This window comes from Saimiri boliviensis, chromosome 1 (assembly GCF_048565385.1).
Source record: "Saimiri boliviensis isolate mSaiBol1 chromosome 1, mSaiBol1.pri, whole genome shotgun sequence".
Classification (NCBI taxonomy): Eukaryota; Metazoa; Chordata; class Mammalia; order Primates; family Cebidae; genus Saimiri; species Saimiri boliviensis.
Window position 1 is genome coordinate 166,367,918 of NC_133449.1, and position 21,361 is coordinate 166,389,278.

Consider the following 21,361-nt stretch of genomic DNA (forward strand, 5'->3'; position numbering starts at 1 on the left):
ACTCAGGAGGCTGAGGCAGGAGAATTGCCTGAACCCAGGAGGCGGAGGTTGCGGTGAGCCGAGATCGCGCCATTGCACTCCAACCTGGGTAACAGGAGCGAAACTCCGTCTCAAAAAAAAAAAAAAAAAAAAAAAAGCAAGCAGTTAATATTATCAATATAACGAAGATAACAATCAACACTGACAAATTCTACCTAACATTGTCTCCAGCTCTGTGGCACTTATTATCTAGCATACCCATTCATAGGTTTATTTTTATCATCTATTTATCCATCTTCCCTTATCCCCTATAGCATTTTAGTTCTGTTAAGGCAGGATTTCTTTTTTCTTTGACACAGGCTGTTGCTCCAGGGTAGGGTGGAGAGGCATGACCACGGAGGGTCACTGCAGCCTCAACCTCCCAGGCACAAACAATCATCCCACATCAACCTCCTAAGTAGCTAGAACCACAAGCAAATGCCACCACAGCTGGCTAATTTTTGAAGTTTTTGCAGAGACAGGGTCTCCCTATGTTGCTCAGCCTGATCTAGAACTTCTAGGCTAAAGCGATCCTCCCGCCTCAGCCTCCCAAAGTGCTAGGATTACAGGCGTGAACCACCATGCCCAACCATGAGGCAGATATTTTCATCTAGCTTTTTTCAGTGCTGAATTCTCAGCATCTGGAGCAAGGGTCCCCAACCGGGGCTGCGGACCCGTCTGTGGCCTGTTAGGAACTGGGCCACACAGCAGGGGGTGAGCAGCGAGTCAGATTCTCATAGGAGCAGGAATGCTACTGTGAACTGTGCATGCAAGGGAACTAGGTTGTACATTCTTTATGAGAATCTAATGCCTAACGATCTGAGTTGAAACAGTTTCATCCCAAAACCATTCCCCCTTCCCATCAGTGGAAAAAATGTCTTCCACAAAACCCATCCCTGGTGTCAAAAAAGTTGGGGACTGCTGATCTAGAGCAATGCCTAGCATACAGCGGATGTTCAATAAACATTAGTTGAATTCACTAAATGAATGCACAATATCTGAAAAAAGATGTTGAACTTACTACACCATTTGACTTGATGAGGTGATGAGCTTGTGGGCAATACTGTTTTTGTTTGAAATACTAGCCACATTATCCAAAGTTGTTTGGGTACCTTTCTACTACACATTTATATCTACACAGGCCTGTTTCTAAAGTCTTCAAATAAGGCAGAGAAGCTTTTCAAAATACACTAAATATATACATACTTGCTTAAATTTCTTTCCTTTGGAGTCTACTTTCTAGTTAAATCATATCCAGAAAAAATAATGTATGGGAGGTTTCCCCTAACAATTCCTTCAAGTACTGTAACATTTTTGGGAAATGTTCTAACTAATCCACAAAACTGCTGGTTATGTTTTCTACAAAAACACAACATATAAGCCATTGGACTAACAATTATGTTCTAAACCAGGAATTGTCAACATTTGACAATGAATGGTTGTCATGACTTTAAGGAAGACAGTGCCTTTGGTAGAGGTCAGGGATGCTGCTAAACATCCTACAGTACACAACCCCCCATCACAAAAAATTATCCAGCCCCAAATCAACAGCACCAAGGCTGTGAAACCCTAGTCTAAATACAAGTTTTAACCACACCAGTGAATGCACTGTCCTGCTACCACAGAAAAATGAAAACACTTTTTAAAAACAAAAGCTGAAATACAACTGCAACAAGGCTTCCTCCACGATCTTAAAAGCAGTAACTCTGCCGTGTATTTGTAAACATTAAAATAATATCATATTATTTATCTACAGCTGGGTGCTGTGGCTCATGCCTGTAAACCCAGCACTTTGGGAGGCCAAGGTGGGTGGATCACTTGAGGTCAGGAGTTCAAGGCCAGCCTGGCCAACATGGTAAAATCCCATCTCAACCAAAAACACAAACATTAGCCAGGTATGGTGGCACATGCCTGTAGTTCCAGCTACTGAGGAGGCTGAAGCACAAGAATCACTTGAACCTGGGAGGCAGAGGTTGCAGGGGGCCAAGACTGTGCCACTGCACTCCAGCCTCATGACAGAGCAAGACTGTCTCAAAAAATAAAAGAAACAGGCCGGGCACGGTGGCTGAAGCCTGTAATCCCAGCACTATGGGAGGCTGAGGTGGGTGGATCACGAGGTCAAGAGATGGAGGCCATCCTGGTCAACATGGTGAAACCCTGTCTCTACTAAAAATACTAAAAATTAGCTGGGCATGGTGGCGTGTGCCTGTAATCCCAGCTACTCAAGAGGCTGAGGCAGGAGAATTGCCTGAACCCAGGAGGCGGAGGTTGCGGTGAGCCAAGATCGCGCCATTGCACTCCAGCCTGGGTAACAAGGGCAAAACTCCGTCTTAAAAAAAAAATAAAAAATAGTGCCGGGCGCGGTGGCTCAAGCCTGTAATCCCAGCACTTTGGGAGGCCGAGGCGGGTGGATCACAAGGTCAAGAGATCGAGACCATCCCGGTCAACATGGTGAAACCCCGTCTCTACTAAAAATACAAAAAATTAGCTGGGCATGGTGGCGCGTGCCTGTAATCCCAGCTACTCAGGAGGCTGAGGCAGGAGAACTGCCTGAACCCAGAAGGCGGAGGTTGCGGTGAGCCGAGATCGCGCCATTGCACTCCAGCCTGGGTAACAAGAGCAAAACTCCGTCTCAAAAAAAATAAAATAAATAAATAAATAATAAATAAATAAAAAATAAAAAAATAAAAATAAATAAAAGAAACAAACAAAATTATCTACAATAAATGAAGGGAGGAAGGGCCAGGCGAGGTGGCTCATGCCTGTAATCCTAGCACTTTGGGAGGCCAAGGCAGGTGGATCACCTGAGGTTCAGAGTTCGAGACCAGCCTGACCAATATGGTGAAACCCCATCTCTATTTAAAAAAAAAAAAGAAGAAGAAGGAAAAAGGAATCTTTGTTCAGAGATCTAGACACTTTCCCAAAAGAATGACTGAAGAGTGAACATACAGATGATATTACAACATAAATGCAAATATCACCTCAAATACTACCATACCTAGCTGCATAGCTATTAAAGAAATGGGTATATATGTAAGTACATGTGCATACATACACATGCTAATGAGCACTTATGGACCATAAGCATTTTTGCATATTTTAAATTTCTTCACAAGTGAATGTTAACATAAGAATAATTAATAAGATGCGTGCTGTAATTCCATGGATGTCAACATAGTAGATGATGTCGTCATAATTTTAAATGAAAACAAGGCCAGATACAATGGCTTACACCTGTAATCCCAGTGCTTTGGGAAGCTGAGACGGGATCGCTTGAGCTCGGGAGTTCAAGACCTGCCTGGGCAACAAAGCAAGATCTTGTCTCTACAAAAAATAAAAAATTTTAAAAATTAGCCAGCCATGGTGGTACACGGCTGTAGTCCCAACTACTCAGGAAGCTGAGGTGGGAGGATCACTTGAGCCCTGGATATCAAGTCTGTAGCAAGCTAGGAACACACCACTGCACTCCAGCCTGGGCAACACAGCAAGACCATTTCAAAAACAAAAAACAACAATAAATAAATAAAAGAAAACCAATTGAAATTATGATCCCAGTGAAAAATAAATAGCTTCTGATAGATAGAATCAGTGAGTCCATGACTTTGCTTCCATTAAATCTCATTCAAACTATTAATTTAAAAATTTTCATTCAGGACTGAAAGATTATATGACTCTTGCAACTTTAAATATGTGTCTGCAATTCAGCTAACAGAGGGAACAGTAAACCTATCACTATAAAGAGAATAGCTCTAGAGTTATTTTAAAAGGCTCAAAAAATTTTTATCGCATCGATTTCCGTTCATATTTAATAAATGCAAAATGCAGCCGGGCACGATGGCTCATGCCTGTACTCCCAGCACTTTGGGAGGCCGAAGCAGGTGGATCACGAGGTCAGGAGTTCAAGAATAGCCCGGCCAATATGGTGAAACCCCATCTCCACTAAAAAAACACAAAAATTAGCTGGGCATGGTGGCGCCTGTAGTCCCAGCTACTTGGGAGGCTGAGGTAGAAGAATCACTTGACCCTTGGGGGCAGAAGTTCCAGCGAGCTGAGATGGCACCACTGAACTCCAACCTGGGTGACAGAGCAAGATGCCACCTCAAAAAATAAAAATAAAAAAGGCCGGGCAAAATGACTCACACCTGTAATCCCAGCACTTTGGGAGGCCAAGGTGGGTGGATCACCTGAGGTCAGGAGTTCGAGGCCAGCCTGACCTCCATGGAGAAACCCCATCTCTACTAAAGATACAAAACTAGCCGGGCATGGTGGTGCATGCCTGTAATCCCAACTACTCAGGAGGCTGAGGCAGGAGAATCAATTGAACCTGGGAGGCAGAGGTTGCAGTGAGCCAGGATGCACCACTGCATTCCAGACCAATCAAAAGTAAATGGGACTAGAGGGATCCAGGCAACAAGAGTAAAATTCACCTCAAAAAAATAAAATAAAAATAATTTTAAAAATAAAAAAATAAAAGCAAAATGCTTATTAGGTGTCTCAATATAAACATTTGAAAAATTCCTGTAAGAATAAAATGGATTCAAAAATTCAAAACAAAAAAATGTAGTATTTGGAGGGAGAAAACTTAAAGTGATATTTTGAAAAAAGGGTAGCCTTACTAATAACATTTCGTTCTGAAACCTGTTTTTTGATCCACGTTATGGAGTAAAAGAACAGAAGTGAATCAGGTTAAGTTCAGTGAGCCTTATGATTTAGCTGCACAGAAAACTTGTGTAAGAGGGTCACAGAATGTCTTTGCATTGACTTTTATATATAAATCTGAGATACCTAACTAATTTAGGCTTATAGGAGTTTAAAATTTAAGAAAAAGATGGATAAACACTTTCAAAAGAAAATACACTTTCTCTGACAACATAATACTTAAGGATATATACACACATATTATAGAATGCCCAGCTGTGACATAGATAGGTATAAGGAAGTAGTTATAATTCTTAGCATAACTGAATTGCTTTAGAAGCCCCCATTCGAAAATAATTGAACTCCGTAATACCAAGAAAGCCTAAAAAGGTAATTTTAAAATTCAAGAAATATAATGTTATATGCCAACTTTACACATTTTCCCTATATAATAAAGCATGTCCCTCCATTACATACACATGAATACCATTTGGCTCTAGGAACAGAAGCCTTACATCACTTCTTGGTTCTTTTACCTTTCTGCTGCCTGTACCATTATTTTTCCTGTACCTATTCAGCTCTAGCTAAGCACTACTTTTAGTCACCACCAAAAAAACCCGACAAAGATAAATCTTTTTTTGTTTCTTTGGCTCAGAGTTTGATGTTCAATTTGATATTCATTTCCTTTAGGTAAGCATCCAAGATCAAGCTTTAGGTATATTCCAAGCCTAGAATCAAAGTTGTCTTCTTGCTCTTTTGCTAGGAAATTCTACCAAACCAGGGATAAGTAACCCTAATATTAGTAGTATCACCACTAAGCAACACCTTTGGCTACTATAGGACATTATGCCACCACACGCATTACCTTACATAATTTTCTCTTTTTTTGATGACCCTCCTACTCCTTGTTCTTGTCTCCTCCTTTTCCTCTTCACCCTGTATCTTAGGCTAGTAAGACCAATCACAAAAGTAAATGGGACTAGAGGGATCCAGGAAGTTGCATTTCCCTTGACAAGATCATATAACCCCAAAAAGCAAATGAGAAAATAACAAATTAATATCTAAAATACTACACTTAACTGCTTACATGTCAAGATTTCTAAAAGGTAAAGACTATGAAATTAACAATAAATGACCTACTGATAAGTATTACATTATGTTACCTTGAGAAAGCTGCATCAAGTGAATATGTAAACTGCCAGGGATAACAGGTTCAGGAAGTTCTTGAAGAAAAAATCTAAGAAGGCTAATAGCTGAGGGAACATCTGCTTCCTTAACCAAATCCACCTCTTCTCCACTGTCGTATCTCTGCCGAAGCCACTCCACTGTCTCAGCATTTCCATTGACTTGAAAAAGTCCTTGTTGCTCCAGACCTCCTACATTAGTTCAAGGCAATTATTAAATGCGCTGCAATGTCAATTGCTTGACCATATATATTCATTCTCCAATTAACTTAAAATACTCGTGCTTTTGGAAAGCCTTTCTTGGCTCCCATGATTTGACTAAAAACCTTCAAATCATACATCTAGAAACATATTATCTCTGTTCTGAGGGATATTCTATTTTATCCCACCCCTTATATCCATTAAATATATTCCTATCACCCCCACTAAAATTTGTTCTAGGCTAGGCAACTGTCATTTCCAAGTATATGAATTTAAGTAAAAATCACACTAAAACATTAAAAAGAATTCCTAGTTTTTCCTATGTTTTGGACTTTCCATACTAAAAAAAAACCAAAAAATTAAAAATCCAAGGTCAAAAAGGGTAAGTTGTGTTTATTAAAACAAAAGCTAGCCCTCAAAGTAAGGAAATGTATACCATGTTCCTCAATATAGTCCACAACGTGGCGGACTATGAATGGAACCTCATTGTCTGGATGTCCTCCCTGCTGCAGCTCATCAAGTGGAATTCCAAATATTTTGTTAGCAAGAACGGAGTTGCAGTTACTCAAGGAAGGGGAGGAGCTCTTCCTCATATCTTTTTTGCAGCCAGATATCAAAGCTGTCTTTTCTGCCAAACGAAAGACAAAAAAAAAAAAGACTATAATGATTAACAGGTGGCAATATGACTAGATACATTAAAGAAAAATGCTTTACACCTGAATGTGTTCTCATCTATTTAAGTATGTTCCAGTTATCAGGCCTATAGTGTGTTCTACAGATGATGTTCAGTATAATTACCTAAACATATTCCCTATTACGAACAGTTATTGCTGAATGCTCCCTTTAGTGCTTGCATACTTAACAACAATAGCAAAGTTAATCATCCAAGATTTAGCAAGAGACATTGTCTCAAAGACAAATTAAGGACCAAATTTGGCTCCAAGAAAACCTTTGCTGAACGAGCCTATTAATGACACAGGTAAATCCAAACCCATTCTGGACTGTGCCATGTAAAGTTCATCTAACCCCGCATAAACCCAAACAGGAGAGAATCCTTTTTAAAAAGTGATGATCTAATAACCACTTTTTATAAATGATGGGCTAATAAGAACAAGATTAACAAGTTCTTATTTCTACATGACAGAGCAGCTATAACACATTTTTATAAAAAAGAAATTTTTCAAGTTTGGACATCAACTTTCAATAAGAGATGTCCTTTTATCAACACTGCTACTCCTTTTTTTGAGATAGAGTTTGATTATTTTTGCCCAGGCTGGAGTGCAATGGTGCCACCTCGGCACACTGCAACCTCCTGGGTTCAAGCGATTCTCCTGCCTCAGCCTCCCATGTAGCTGGGATTACAGGCACGAGCCACCATGCCCAGCTTATTTTGTATTTTTACTACAGATGGGGTTTCACCATGTTGGCCAGGCTGGTCTTGAACTCCCAACCTCAGGTGATCTGCCCACCTTGGCCTCCCAAAGTGCTGGGATTACAGGCATGAGGCACGGTGCCTGGCTTCAACACTGTTATTTCATAATTATCCAAAAGAAAAATTGTTAGAGCCATCCGGTTCAGAAGAAATAGTTACTTGCCCTAATTTTGCAGGAATTGTGGTCAGTAAAGAAGTGGGAGAAAACAATGTCTCAGATGGCCATTTCCAATATCTGACACATCAGAGAACAAGTAATCCCAAGAAAAATTTGTTTTCTAAAGTAAACACACTATATTTATTACTTTATGTAGGAAAAGAGTATTTGCAAAAGAAAGAAAAACTCAAAGGTTGATAACGAACAAAATGACACCACCTGGTCTTTTTTCCATCACACAAGATAAACAATTTCTTTCTCACTGCAAGAGAAGGACAGTAAATCACAAAGATAAGTCTACTAAAATTCTTAAGTTTACAAAAATAAGGTCCACTGGATCAAATGTATACCTACTGGTAGAGTGTCACAACATGACTAGAAAACAATGCAGCCAACTTAAAGGAAAAGAAAAAATTAACTTAGGGACAGCAAAATGCCATACATTTAAAGAGTCTCAGATAAGCAACATCCATTCCTCAATATATCTGGTGCCAGTTAAGAACTACAAAACCTCAAGTTAAATCAGATAGTAGCTACAGGGGACAAGTTCCAAAATCTCTATGGATTTATAGAGCACGATAGTTACCATTTTGAAAACTTACCTTTCAGTACTTAAATACCTAAGTTTAAAAAATGGCTTCTGCACCAGCTACCCTCACTGAGCAAGCATTCCTTTGTCATTTATGGCTGTTTGAGATTATGGCAGAAGATCAGCCTGTAGTTCCTCATTGAAGAAATGCAGAACTCGATCAGTACTTCAGCAGTTAATCTACAAGACAAAAACAAGTATTTCAATTTCCTACAATATCTTTAACTGTCAGAAGAGACTATTAATAGCAGCAGCAGTAAAGTCCTCTTAAGAGGTTAACTATATTGAAAGATATTCTTCTGCCTGAAAAACCTATTTGTAACCTAAAGGCAAAACCTTGAAAAGGTTTCAGATGATGATAGAAAACTGGAGAAGAATCTTTCTGCTGAAGATAAGTAAATAAATGAATTGAAAAGGAGGATATGGAACAGGACACATCTTCAAGAACTACACCATTCAAATAATCCCTTTTCCTCAATTGTGTGCACTCACCCTACCCCATCCCATTCCTTCCTCATTTCCTCATATACTCAGAACTAAACATGGAAGTATTTTCAAAAGATCAAACAATCAAAGACATAATTTAAGCTTGGTACTATACTTAAGTTCTTTCTTCTTTTCTTTATATACAACATAGTGGTTGTCTGAGCTCCCTAATCTAGAGAAGCAATAGCATATGTTGGAAAAGAGCAAAAAGAACAGACCCAGAAAGGTTTAGATTCAAATACTAACTCCACCATTTTGTAGATACATGACAGTGAACAACTTCCATGTCTCTGAGCCTAGGTTTCTTTACATAAAATTAAGAAACTACCTGTACAGGCCAGGTGCACTGGCTCATGGCTATAATGCCAGCACTTTGGGAGACCAAGGTGGGAGGATCCCTTCTGCCAGGAGGTAGAGGCTGCAATGAATTGTGATTGCACCACTGCACTCCAGCCTGGGCAACAAAGTGAGATCCTGTCTCAAAAAAAAAATGTAATACCTGTACAGGTGTTAAGTTTAACTGAGATAACATATGTATATAGTAGACAAAGAACCAGTCTCCTCTCTTCTTGGCATAATGCTAAAAGACCAGCAATTAGGCTGGGGTGAGACAGAAGAACTTGTCTGGCAAAATGTTTAATACTTGGTCTCATCATCCTCTGTGAATTCTAATGGTATCATTATCCTCTATGAATTCTAGTAATCTATTTACAAAGCTTTTAATAAGTTCAGGAAACTACACTGCAGGACTCTACCCAACAAGCTTCAGGTAAACAAAAGAGTACTATCAATCAGTGTGGTTTTTCAAGAAGTGTTATTAGTAACATACACCTCCAGGAGGAACATTAAAAACTAAGGGGAAGGAAAACCACATCCCCACAACAAATCTTTTAGTAAATGATTACTTGCAAAACATCCTGAAATGCCTGCTAAAACATGCAGTTTATCTACCTATCTATTCATTTGAAAACAACTTTAAAATTAGATTGTTTAGAGAACTTCAGAGATAAGGCATTTAACAGACTTATATTAAAAGTCAAGCTGATACCCTCAGGACATAAAGGCAGATTTCCTCGATGTACTATAAATGAAAACTCACTATAAAAGTCTGCCAGGGAGCAAGTTCTATACATCACTAAAATGGTTACTCAGTGTTTAGAATGCCTTGTTAATGAAACCAATAACCTGTTTCCTTTTTAATTTTTTTATTTATTTTTGAGACAGGGTCTCACTCTGTCACCCAGGCTGGAGTGCAGTGGTGCAATTATAGCTCACTGCAGCCTCAAACTCCTGGACCCAAGTGATCCCCCGCCTCAGCCTCCCAAATTGCTGGGCCAACAAGCACACACCACCATGCCCAGCTTTATTTTTAGTAGAGAGGAAGTCTCATGTTGCCCAGGCTGATCTCAAACTCCTGGCCTCAAGCAATCCTCCCACCTTGCTGGGATTACAAAGTGTTGGGATTACAGGCATGAGCCACTACTCCGTGCCAGGAACCTGTTATCTCATTCTCATGTCCTCTACTGCCCCCAACCTCTAACTAGACAATCTGAAAGCATATTTTCCTAAGGCGAGACTGGGTAGAAATCTATGAATTCATCAGTAAAAATTTACCCTCACTGCTAGGAAAACAATCAAAGGTATAAATCTTTCTGATGATGAGTTTCTCTCTCTCCTGAGGATGATGGATACGGCAGCAGCAAACATTAAATGAGCAGTTACTATATGCCAGGCAGTTCCATGAACTTCACATGTATTACGGTCTTCTTTAACCCTTACTTCAATTAGACATTGCAGAGGCACACCAATTTACCCACAGTCCAAGCATATAATCAGGGTCAGAGACAGAATATGAAACCAGAGAATGTGATTCTCAAAGTCCTTATGCTCTTAATCACCATAATCTATTTCCATGTAAATTATCACAATTTATAGTATGATAGAATGTCACGTTATGGTGCTCAAACTAGGCAGTCTGCTTCTTTTTTTGAGACAGGCTGGAGTGCAGTAGCATGATGACAGCTCACTCACTGCAGCCTCAACCTTCCCAGGCCTATGTGATCCTCCCACCTCAGACTCTAGAGTAGCTAGGACAACAGGCATGCGCTACCACATCCAGCTAATTTTTGTATTTTTTGTAAAACTGAGATTTCACCACATTGCCCAGGGTGGTCATGAACTCCTGGGCTCGGGTGATCCGCCCACCTCAGCCTCCCAAAGTGCTAGGATTATAGGCATGATTCACCATGCCTGGCCTCATAGTCTTATACACATTTTAGGTCATCACTTATTTCTAGCTTGCTAACAGTTACTTCAGAGGGTAGGCCTATGCTCCACGCCCTAGCAGTTATTCACTTGGGACTTCTATCTAGAACACTCAGTCTGGAGAGTGGCCTAAGATAACATTACTGCAAATTGCAAAGTAGTTGACATTATTTAGTCCTGTTTCCTACCTCTTTTCAGAGCTTAAAACATGTTAATACTCCCTTCACATCTGTGGTGGGTTGGATAGTGTGCCCCCAAGCCTCATGTCCCCCCAGAACCTCATATTGTGAATTTATCTAAAAATAAGGTCTTTGCAGGTGTATTAGTTAAGGATCTCAAGAGGAAATCATCCTAGATTTACAGCAGGCCCTAAGTCCAAAGAATCCTGTCCTTATAAGAAAAAGACAAGATATATATACACACACACATAGAGGAAGAGCATGTGACAGAGGGAGAAACTGGAGTTAAGCTTCCAGAAGCCAGGAAATACCAGGAACCACCAGAAGCTGGAAGAGGCAAGAAAGGATTCTCCCCTAGAATCTGCCCTGTGTACACTTCCTTTTGGTCTTCTACCCTCCTGAAATGTGAGAGAAAACTTCCTATTATTTTAGAGCCATCTAATTTGTAGTAATTTGTTGTAAAAGTCCTAGAAAATGAATGCAACAGCTAAACTACAATATTACATTCTTTAAAAAAAAAAAAAAAAAAAAGGAAAACAGCAGCAGGCACATACAAAAATATCCCAAAGAGAACCAATAAAATGTCCTAGCAGATAGAATGCAAAGAAAGCAGTTAAATAAAAGGACTGACACTAAAGAATACAATGTGTAGCCTTTCAAAATAACAAGTATTTCCAAAGCCATACTGTTATAAATCCAAACAGCAAAATTGTGTGTGTGTGTGTGTGTGTGTATGTGTGTGTGTGTGTGTGTGTATTTTTTTTTTTTTGAGACAAAGTCTTACTCTGTCACCCAGGCTTGAGTGCAGTGGCATGATCTCAGCTCACTGGAACTTCTGTCTCTTGGGCTCAGGCAATTTTTGTGCCTCAGCCACCTGAGTAGCAGAGACTACAGGCATATGCCACCACGCCCGGCTAATTTTTGTATTTTTTGGTAGAGAGGGGGGGTTTCACCATGTTGGCCAGGCTGGTATCAAACTCCTTACCTCAGGTGATCTGCCCACTTCAGCATTACAGGCATGAGCCACAACTCCCTGCCCCAAACAGCAAAATTATTTTAAATACAAGTGACAGTTGCCTAACATGGTGTTATTGACAAGGAATAGGAAATGAGGTTGAATTTTACATCATATAACTCACCATGAGATAACAGTGATTAAAATAATTTTTTTTTTTTTTTTTTTTTTGAGTCAACGTCTCACTCTGTTGCCCAGGCTGGAGTACAGTGGCCCAATCATGGGCTCAAACTCCTAGGCTCAAGCAAACCTTCCACCTCAGCCTCCTAAATCACTGGGATTACAGGCATGAGCCACTACTCCCAACCCAGAAACAATGCAATAAAATATCAATTATCAATAAAATTGGATGACGTTCAAAAAAGTGTACCTACATATACCACCTATCAACCTAAGTTCTGCTAGGACTCGAAGTACTTTTGCAATCCAATTTCATTTACATATACACATATATACACACACAGTAGTAGCAAACACATCCTTTTTCTCCTCCAGAGCTGAAAAATTTAATATTGTTGAAATATCCATACAATCCAAAGTGGTCTACGGATTCAACGCACTCCCCATCAAAATTCCAATGACATTTTTCACAAAAATAGAACAATCCTAAATTTTGTACAGAAGCATAAAAACCTTGACTAATGCAAGCAATCCTGAAGAAAATGAAGAGCTGGAGGCATCACACTAGCCAACTTGCAAATATACTACAGAGCTGTATTAACCAAAATGGCATCTACAATCAACTGATTTTTAACAAATGAAATACACCTTTCTTAACAGCATAAAATCTTTACACTTTAAATATCTACTAAAATTAGTAATGAGGGGCCTTTAAAAAGTGGTAGAGCACCAATATCAATACTATAGATGATAACAGCAGACAGCATTTGCTGAGCTCTTAACAATATCCCAGGGACTATTTCAAGAGCTTTAAACATTTCAACTCATTTAATCCTTACAACAACCCTAAGGAGGCAAATACTTTCATTACATCCATTTTACTGATGAGAAAACTGAAACCCAGAAACTTTTGAGGTGATGGAAATGTTCTATGTCATAATTGTGGCAGTGGTAGTTACATATGAAAACATTTATTAAAATGTATTGAACAGGACATTATAATGTTGTTGTATATAAATTATACTTCAATAAAGCTGAAAAAATGAAACTAGAGGCCAGGCATGGTGGCGCATACCTGTAATCCCAGCACTTTGGGAGGCCGAGGTGGGAGGATCACTCAAGCTCAGGAGTGCAAGACCAGCCTGGGCAATGTGGCAAAACCCTGTCTCTACAAAAAATACAAAAATAAGCTGGGCATGATGGCATGCGCCTATAGTCTCAGCCCTAGGAGGCTGAGGTGGAAGGATCACCGGAGCCCAGTGAGGTAGAGGCTTCCAGTGAGCTGTGATCATGCCACTGAACCCCAGCCTGGGCGACAGAGAGGGACCGTCTCAAAAAAAATGTTTTTACACAAGTAAGGCATGGCATCACTTTAAAAGATTATTTAATATCAAACTTTTCATCACAGCATGACATTTTTAAAATATATTTTTCCCACACACAAGAAAACAGGCTGGTGCAGCGGCTCACACCTGTGATCCCAGCATTTTGGGAGGCCAAGGTGGGCAGATCCCTTGAGCCCAGGAGTTCGAGATCAGCCTGAACACAGCAAGACGCCATCTTTAAAAAAAAAAAAAAAAAAAAAGGCCGGGCGTGGTGGCTCAATCCTGTAATCCCAGCACTTTGGGAGGCCGAGACGGGTGGATCACGAGGTCAAGAGATCAAGACCATCCTGGTCAACATGGTGAAACCCCGTCTCTACTAAAAATACAAAAAAAAAAAAAATTAACTGGGCATGGTGGCACCTGCCTGTAATCCCAGCTACTCAGGAGGCTGAGGCAGGAGAATTGCCTGAACCCAGGAGGTGGAGGTTGCGGTGAGCCGAGATTGCGCCATTGGACTCCAGCCTGGGTAACAAGAGCGAAACTCCGTCTCAAAAAAAAAATAAAAAAGGCCAGGAGTGGTGGCTCACACCTATAATCCCAGCACTGTGGAAGGCCAAGACAGGTGGATTACCTGAGATCAGTTCAAGATCAGCCTTGCCAACATGGTGAAACCCCATCTCTACTAAAAATACAAAAATTAGCTGAGCATGGTGGCAAACATCTGTACTCCCAGCTACTCAGGAGGCTGAGTCAGGATCATTTGAACCCAGGAGGGAGAGGTTGCAGTGAGCCAAGATCACATCATTGCCTTCCCGCCTGGGCAACAGAGTGAGACTCCATCTCAAAAATACATGTGTATCTCTGAGTTTGGTGGTGTACACCCATAGTCTCAGCTACTTGGGAGGCTGAGATGGGAGAATTTCTAAAGCCTAGGAGTTTGGGGCTGTAGGGAGCTGTAATTGCACCACTGCACTCAGCCTGGGCAACAGAACAACACAAAAAAATGTGTCAAGAAAAAGTGCCACTTTCATGTAAAAAAGTTCTACCTTCAACTAGAATAGGAAGGAACAATAAAACTCACTTTTGCCCAAAATGCTCTGACAAAATAGATACAATTCACATAGAAAGGTTTAAAAAAGCTATCTCACTATTTGTTAAAGCCAAAAAACTACATAAATATATCCCTATATCACTGGTATACAAAGACAGAAAAGCCAGCAGGAAGCTGTATCTCAATAAAGATGACAGAGATTTGCAAGTCTGTAGACTATTGCTATATTTGACTTTACATCATTAAACCAAAATTAAAATAAAATAAACTGGCTGGGTACGGTGGCTCATGCCTGTAATTGCAAAACTTTGGGAGGCTGAGGCGGGTGGATCACCTGAGGTCAGGAGTTGGAGACCAGCCTGACCAACACGGAGAAACCCTGACTCTACTGAAAATACAAAATTAGCTGGGCATGGTAGTGCATGCCTGTAATCCCAGCTACTCAGGAGGCTGAGGCAGAAGAATCGCTTGAACCTCGAAGGTGGAGGTTGTAGAGAGCTAAGACCGAGCCACTGCGCTCCTGCCTGGGCAACACAGCAAGACTCCATCTCAAATAAATAAGTAAATAAACTAACTAATTTATCCCTAGTCTAGACATTTAGCTTCTTACTAGCCAGGGCTCCAAATAATTCACCAAAGCAAAAGATACTTCTTTCATTCTAACCGAATAAGGATGATACTACAAAAGTTGCAAATATGCTAAATTAGTGGTTCTCTCCTGGCCTGAGAAACTGACTAAAGCATAATTTGTCTGAGATATTTAACAGAAAAGCTGAACAAATGTCTTAATAGCGCATTAACTTATCTACCAAATGTTCATAGACACTACTCTGATCAGTAATATGGTTTGGCTCTGTGTCCCCACCAAGATCTCATCTAGAATTGTAATCCCCGTGTGTAAAGGGAAGGAAGTGATTGGATCATGGTGGCGGTTCCTCCCATGCTGTTCTGTGACAGTGAGTTCTCACGAAATCTGATAGTTTTACAAGAGGCTCTTCCCCCTTTGCTTCCTTCACAGGCTCTCTTGCCTGCTGAAGATTTAAGATGGGCCTGCTTCCTCTTCCACTATGGTTGTAAGTTTCCTGGGGCCTCCCCAGCAACGCAGAACTGTGAAACAATTAAACCTCTTTTCTTTAAAAATTACTCAGTCTCGAGCAATTCTTTATAGCACCCTGAGATTGGGCTAATACAATCAGGAAAACACCAAATCACTTAAATCTGTTATTAAGTTCATACTGGCTTTGACATTAAGTAATTTATCAGATACAAAGTATAGCTAATATAGAATTCAGGACTAGAAAGTTTTTAAAGAGGGCTCTATTGCTGAAAAGGTTGGGAATTTCATTGCCTTAAAAAATAAAACCAAAAAAGGAGTATAAGCTATTTCTTACAACAATGTGGGAAATATTACTATACCCATTCCTAAGAATTTGTTCATCTATGTGCACTTTAACATGTTACTTGAAGGAATGATCCTCCATGATGATTCCACAAAACCACAATGAAAATGGAATCAAGCTAGGCCTTCATGGAGGAAAAAAAAAAAAAAAAAGAAAATGGAATCAAGCATATTTTATAGGACTACAGTTGTCAAATTATGGTACTAGGTACAGCACATATATTTCACAGGTTACAATCACTATACACAACACATTTCAACCACAGATGGTTCATTATTCTTCTCTTATTCAAAGTATTCAGATAAAAATTGGTTACTCCTGGAGGTAATCTATTGGTAAACAGCTCGGCTAGTTTTGAGAAACTCCCAAAAGGGTTTCATGGCCACAATCAATTATCTTATAACCTCCAATCATGATGTCAAGCTATTCAAATCAGAACAAAAGGAACAAAGTCACATAAATGGATAAAAATCCCCTGTGACTAAATCCTCTCATCTTTCTTTCTTTTCTTTCTTTTTTTTTTTTTTTTTTTAAGATGGGGTTTCAAGCCGGGCGCGGTGGCTCAAGCCTGTAATCCCAGCACTTTGGGAGGCCGAGGCGGGTGGATCACGAGGTCGAGAGATCGAGACCATCCTGGTCAACATGGTGAAACCCCGTCTCTACTAAAAATACAAAAAATTAGCTGGGCATGGTGGCTCGTGCCTGTAATCCCAGCTACTCAGGACGCTGAGGCAGGAGAATTGCCTGAACCCAGGAGGCGGAGGTTGTGGTGAGCCGAGATTGCGCCATTGCACTCCAGCCTGGGTAACAAGAGCGAAACTCCGTCTCAAAAAAAAAAAAAAAAAAAAAAAGATGGGGTTTCACCATGATGGCCAGGCTGGTCTTGAACTCCTGACCTCCGGTGATCCACCCACCTTGGCCTCCCAAAGTGCTAGGATTACAGGTGTGAGCCACCGCGCCCGGTCTCATCTATCTTTCTAACTGATCTTATTCTAAAATCTAATCCGCATTCCCCTCCACAAATAAATCATCTAAATTGCAGTGTCTTTTAGAAAGGGTTCATCAGGCCGGGCGTGGTGGCTCAAGCCTGTAATCCCAGCACTTTGGGAGGCCAAGGCTGGTGGATCACAAAGTCAAAAGATTGAGACCAACCTGGTCAACATGGTGAAACCCCGTCTCTACTAAACATACAAAAAATTAGCTGGGCATGGTGGCACATGCCATTAATCCCAGCTACTCAGGAGGCTCAGGCAGGAGAATTGCCTGAACCCAGGAGGCGGAGGTTGCGGTGAGCCGAGATCGCGCCACTGCACTCCAGCCTGGGTAACAAAAGCAATACTCCATCTCAAAAAAAAAAAAAAAAACGGTTCATCATTGTGCTAATACTTGGGGAAGAGCTAATTTACCAGATACTCACTTTGACTTAATAGAAAATCATGCAAATTAGTGCACCAGTGACTCTGGAGTATATTTGGGGAAGAGAACATGTTAGCAGCCATCTTGCTCTAGCACATTACAAGCTAACTCTTTACTCAGGAGACAATAATTTAAAGTGTCACCTTTCCTCAGACCTTCATAAGTAGGATTAAACATCCGTCTACCACTCTTTTCTGTTTTTTTAAACAGTGATGTACAATTCTAGAACTGATTACTTGCAGCTATTTCGAGAGCTCATCCTTTGGGGAAGTTTCTTCAACTAATCTTGGAAACTAAAAGCAGATACCTCACTGTCTCCTTGGCACTCCAAAGTCACTGGTCCACTAATTTGCATGATTTTCTATTAAGTTAAGGTGAATATTTGCTAAATTAGCTCTTCCCCAAAGTATCAGCACAATGATGGATGCTTTCTAAAAAACACTACAACTTGGATGACTTAAAATATCTGAAAAAGGCCAGGCACAGTGGCTTATACCTGTAATCCCAGCACTTTGGGAGGCCTGGATGGGTGGATCATTTGAGGTCAGGAATTTGAGACCAGCCTGGCCAGCAAGGTGAAACCAGTCTCTACTGAAAATACAAAAAAAATTAGTCAGGTGCGGTGGTGCACACCTGTAGTTCCAGCTATTCAGGAGGCTGAGGGAAGAGAATCCCTTGAATCCAGGAGGTAGAGGCTGCAGTGAGCTGAGATTGTACCACTGCACTCCAGGCTGGGTAACAGAGCAAGACTCCAAAAAAATATCTGAAAAAACATATATGTATTAGAGAATGTATATTCTAGTCAGTTGTGTGTGCATATCATCTCAATTTTGACAAATTTTGACTCTTTTTTTTTTTTTTTTTTTTTTTTTTTTTGAGACGGAGTTTCGCTCTTGTTGCCCAGGCTGGAGTGCAATGGCGCGATCTCGGCTCACCGCAACCTCCGCCTCCTGGGTTCAGGCAATTCTCCTGCCTCAGCCTCCTGAGTAGCTGGGATTACAGGCACGCACCACCATGCCCAGCTAATTTTTTGTATTTTTAGTAGAGACGGGGTTTCACCATGTTGACCGGGATGGTCTCGATCTCTCGACCTCGTGATCCACCCGCCTCGGCCTCCCAAAGTGCTGGGATTACAGGCTTGAGCCACCGCGCCCGGCCGACAAATTTTGACTCTTTAAGACTCCTCTATTCTGCAGGCGGAGGTTGCTTCCTACCCAAGCTTGTAATCCCAGCACTTTGGGAGGCCGAGGCGGGTGGATCACGAGGTCGAGAGATCGAGACCATCCTGGTCAACATGGTGAAACCCCGTCTCTACTAAAAATACAAAAAATCAGCTGGGCATGGTGGCACGTGCCTGTAATCCCAGTTACTCAGGAGGCTGAGGCAGGAGAATTGCCTGAACCCAAGAGGCGGAGGTTGCGGTGAGCTGAGATCGCGCCATTGCACTCCAGCCTGGGTAACAAGAGCGAAACTCCGTCTCAAAAAAAAAAAAAAAAAAAGGCCAGGTGCGATGGTTAATGCCTGTAATCCCAGCACTTTGGGAAGCTGAGGCGGGCAGATCATCTGAGGTCAGGAGTTCAAGACCACCCTGGCCAACATGGTGTAACCCTGTCTCTACTAAAAATACAAAAATTAGCTGAGCGTGGCAGCAGGCACCTGCAATCCCAGATACTCAGGAGGCTGAGGCAGGAGAATGGCTTGAACCCAAGAGGCAGAGGTTGCAGTGAACCAGGATCATGCCATTGTACTCAGCCTAAGCAACAGAGCAAGACTCATCTCAAAAAAAAAAAAAAATGAATTCATTGATGAAAATATAGTCTTAATGCATGCACCTCTGTAACACTGACGTGACGGAAGTAAGTTCTTGGTACAAATATATTTCTAGTCAAGAACTAAATAGAGATCTATTAACAGTAAATAACTGAAAATCTCAGATATAAAAGCAGCCTCTTCACTGTGTTAAATTTAGTTTTATATTATTTGCTTCCTTACATATTTTAAATTCAGCCCAAAGGTTGCTCATACCTAGTAAACTGTAACCTAATTGGATGAGTAAACAGACCGCAGCCTACTCTTACACCAGTCACAGTTTTGTTCAAAGGTGGGCAACTGTCAAATCATGTTCAGATAAGGCAAATGCTGAGCTGTAACCAATCCAGTTTGTTTCTGTACCTCATTTCTGTTTCCTGTATGTCACTTTCCTTTTTCTGTCCATAATTATTATCCAACCACATGGCAACCCTGAAGTCCCTCTAAACCTATTTTGGGTTGGGAAGGGTGCCCAACCTGTGTATCATATTCTTTGCTCAATTGAACTCTGTTAAATTTAATAAGATTTTCTTTTTAAATTTTTTTCTTTCTTTTAGAGACAAGGTCTTACTATGTTGCCCAGGCTAGCCTCAAACTCCTGGGTTCATCCTCTCCCCTCAGCCTCTAAAGTAGCTAGGACTACAGCTGTGCGCCAATATACCTGGTCAGGTAAGCTTTTAACAACTTTATCCATCTGTAAAACAGAAATTTTCTATTACATTAAAAAAACAAGTATTCATTTTCAGAAATGCTAGGTCTTTTAACTCGTGTAGAAAATAAATTCAAAAAGAATAGCTACATCTACAACTCAACGACAAAAAAGAACTCGATTCAAAAATGGGCAAAAGGTCTGAATAGACATTTTTCTAAAGAAGACATACCAAAGGTCAGTAAGAAGTCTGTCACTACCCTTCAGAGAAATGCAAATCAAAAACACAATAAAATCCAAAAAGGCTGTCAAACAAACCAACCAACAAACAATAACTGTTGGCAAGGATGTGGAGAAACTGGAACCCTTGTGCATTGCTAGTGGGAATATAAAATGCTGCAGGTGCTCTGCAGTAAGTTAATTCCTCAAAAAAATTGAACGTGCTGGGTGTGGCTCACCCCTGTAATCCCAGCACTTTGGGAGACCAAGGCAGACAGATCACCTGAGGTCAGGAGTTCAAGACCAGCCTGACCAACATGGCGAAACCTGTCTCTACTAAAAAAACAAAATTAGCCAGGTGTGGTGGTCCATGCCTGTAATCCCAGCTACTGGGAAGGCTGAGACAGGAGAATCACTTGAACCCGGGAGGTGGAGGTTGCAGTGAGCCAAGATGACTCCGTTGCACTCCAGCCTGGACAACAAGGGCAAAACTCCATCTCAGAAAAAAAAAAAAATAGCTAGGGGCAGTGGCCAAGGCAGGCGGACTAGGTCAACAGTTCAAGACCAGCCTGGCCAACATGGTGAAACCCCATCTCTACTAAAAATACAAAAACTAGCCGGGCATGGTGGCAAGTGCCTGTAATCCCAGCTATTTAGGAGGCTGAGGCAGGAGAATCATTTGAAACCGGAAAGCAGAGGTTGCAGTGAGCTGAGATCATGCCACTGCACTCCAGACTGGATGCAAGACCAAAACTCCGTCTCAAAAAAAAAAAATTTTTTTTTGGACCTAAGGCTGGGCAAGGTGGCTCAAGCCTGTAATCCCAGCATTTTGGGAGGCAGAAGCAGACAGATCACCTGAGGTAAGGAGTTTGAGACCAGCCTGGGCAACATGGCAAAACCCCGTCTCTACAAAAAATGCAAAAATTAGTTGGGCATGGTGGCACGCACCTGTAGTCCGTTATTCGGGAAGTTAAGTCAGAACAATCGCTTGAACCTAGGAGGTGGATGTTGCAGTGAGCCGAGATTGCGCCACTGCACTCCAGCCTAGGCAACAGAGCGAGACTCAGTCTCGAAAAAAAAAAAATTATACAATTATAGTCCCCAAATTTAAAATTTGTGTACAATGATGGAGGAGTTATGCAGAGATGGAGTAAGCTTATTCATAAGTGATTATAAAAGCAGTTATTTTATTGGTGGGGTAACAGTGA

General features: G+C 41.0%; 1 protein-coding gene across 7 annotated transcripts in view; it reads right to left on the bottom strand.

Moving 5' to 3' along the window:
• The window catches only part of FAM13B (family with sequence similarity 13 member B), a 98,454-nt gene that overhangs the window by 75,189 nt on the left and 1,904 nt on the right, over window positions 1-21,361 (bottom strand). For 4 of the 7 annotated variants that reach the window (XM_010344497.3, XM_010344496.3, XM_010344495.3 and 1 more), the window contains exons 2-4: window positions 8,233-8,399; window positions 6,478-6,669; window positions 5,820-6,032 (exon numbers count right to left, since the gene is read on the bottom strand). In XM_010344497.3, coding sequence (XP_010342799.1) covers window positions 5,820-6,032; window positions 6,478-6,634 — 370 coding nt within the window. In that variant the 5' untranslated portion in view covers window positions 6,635-6,669; window positions 8,233-8,399. The other 3 variants (XM_039475355.2, XM_039475324.2, XM_074379897.1) reach the window with 2 other exon arrangements.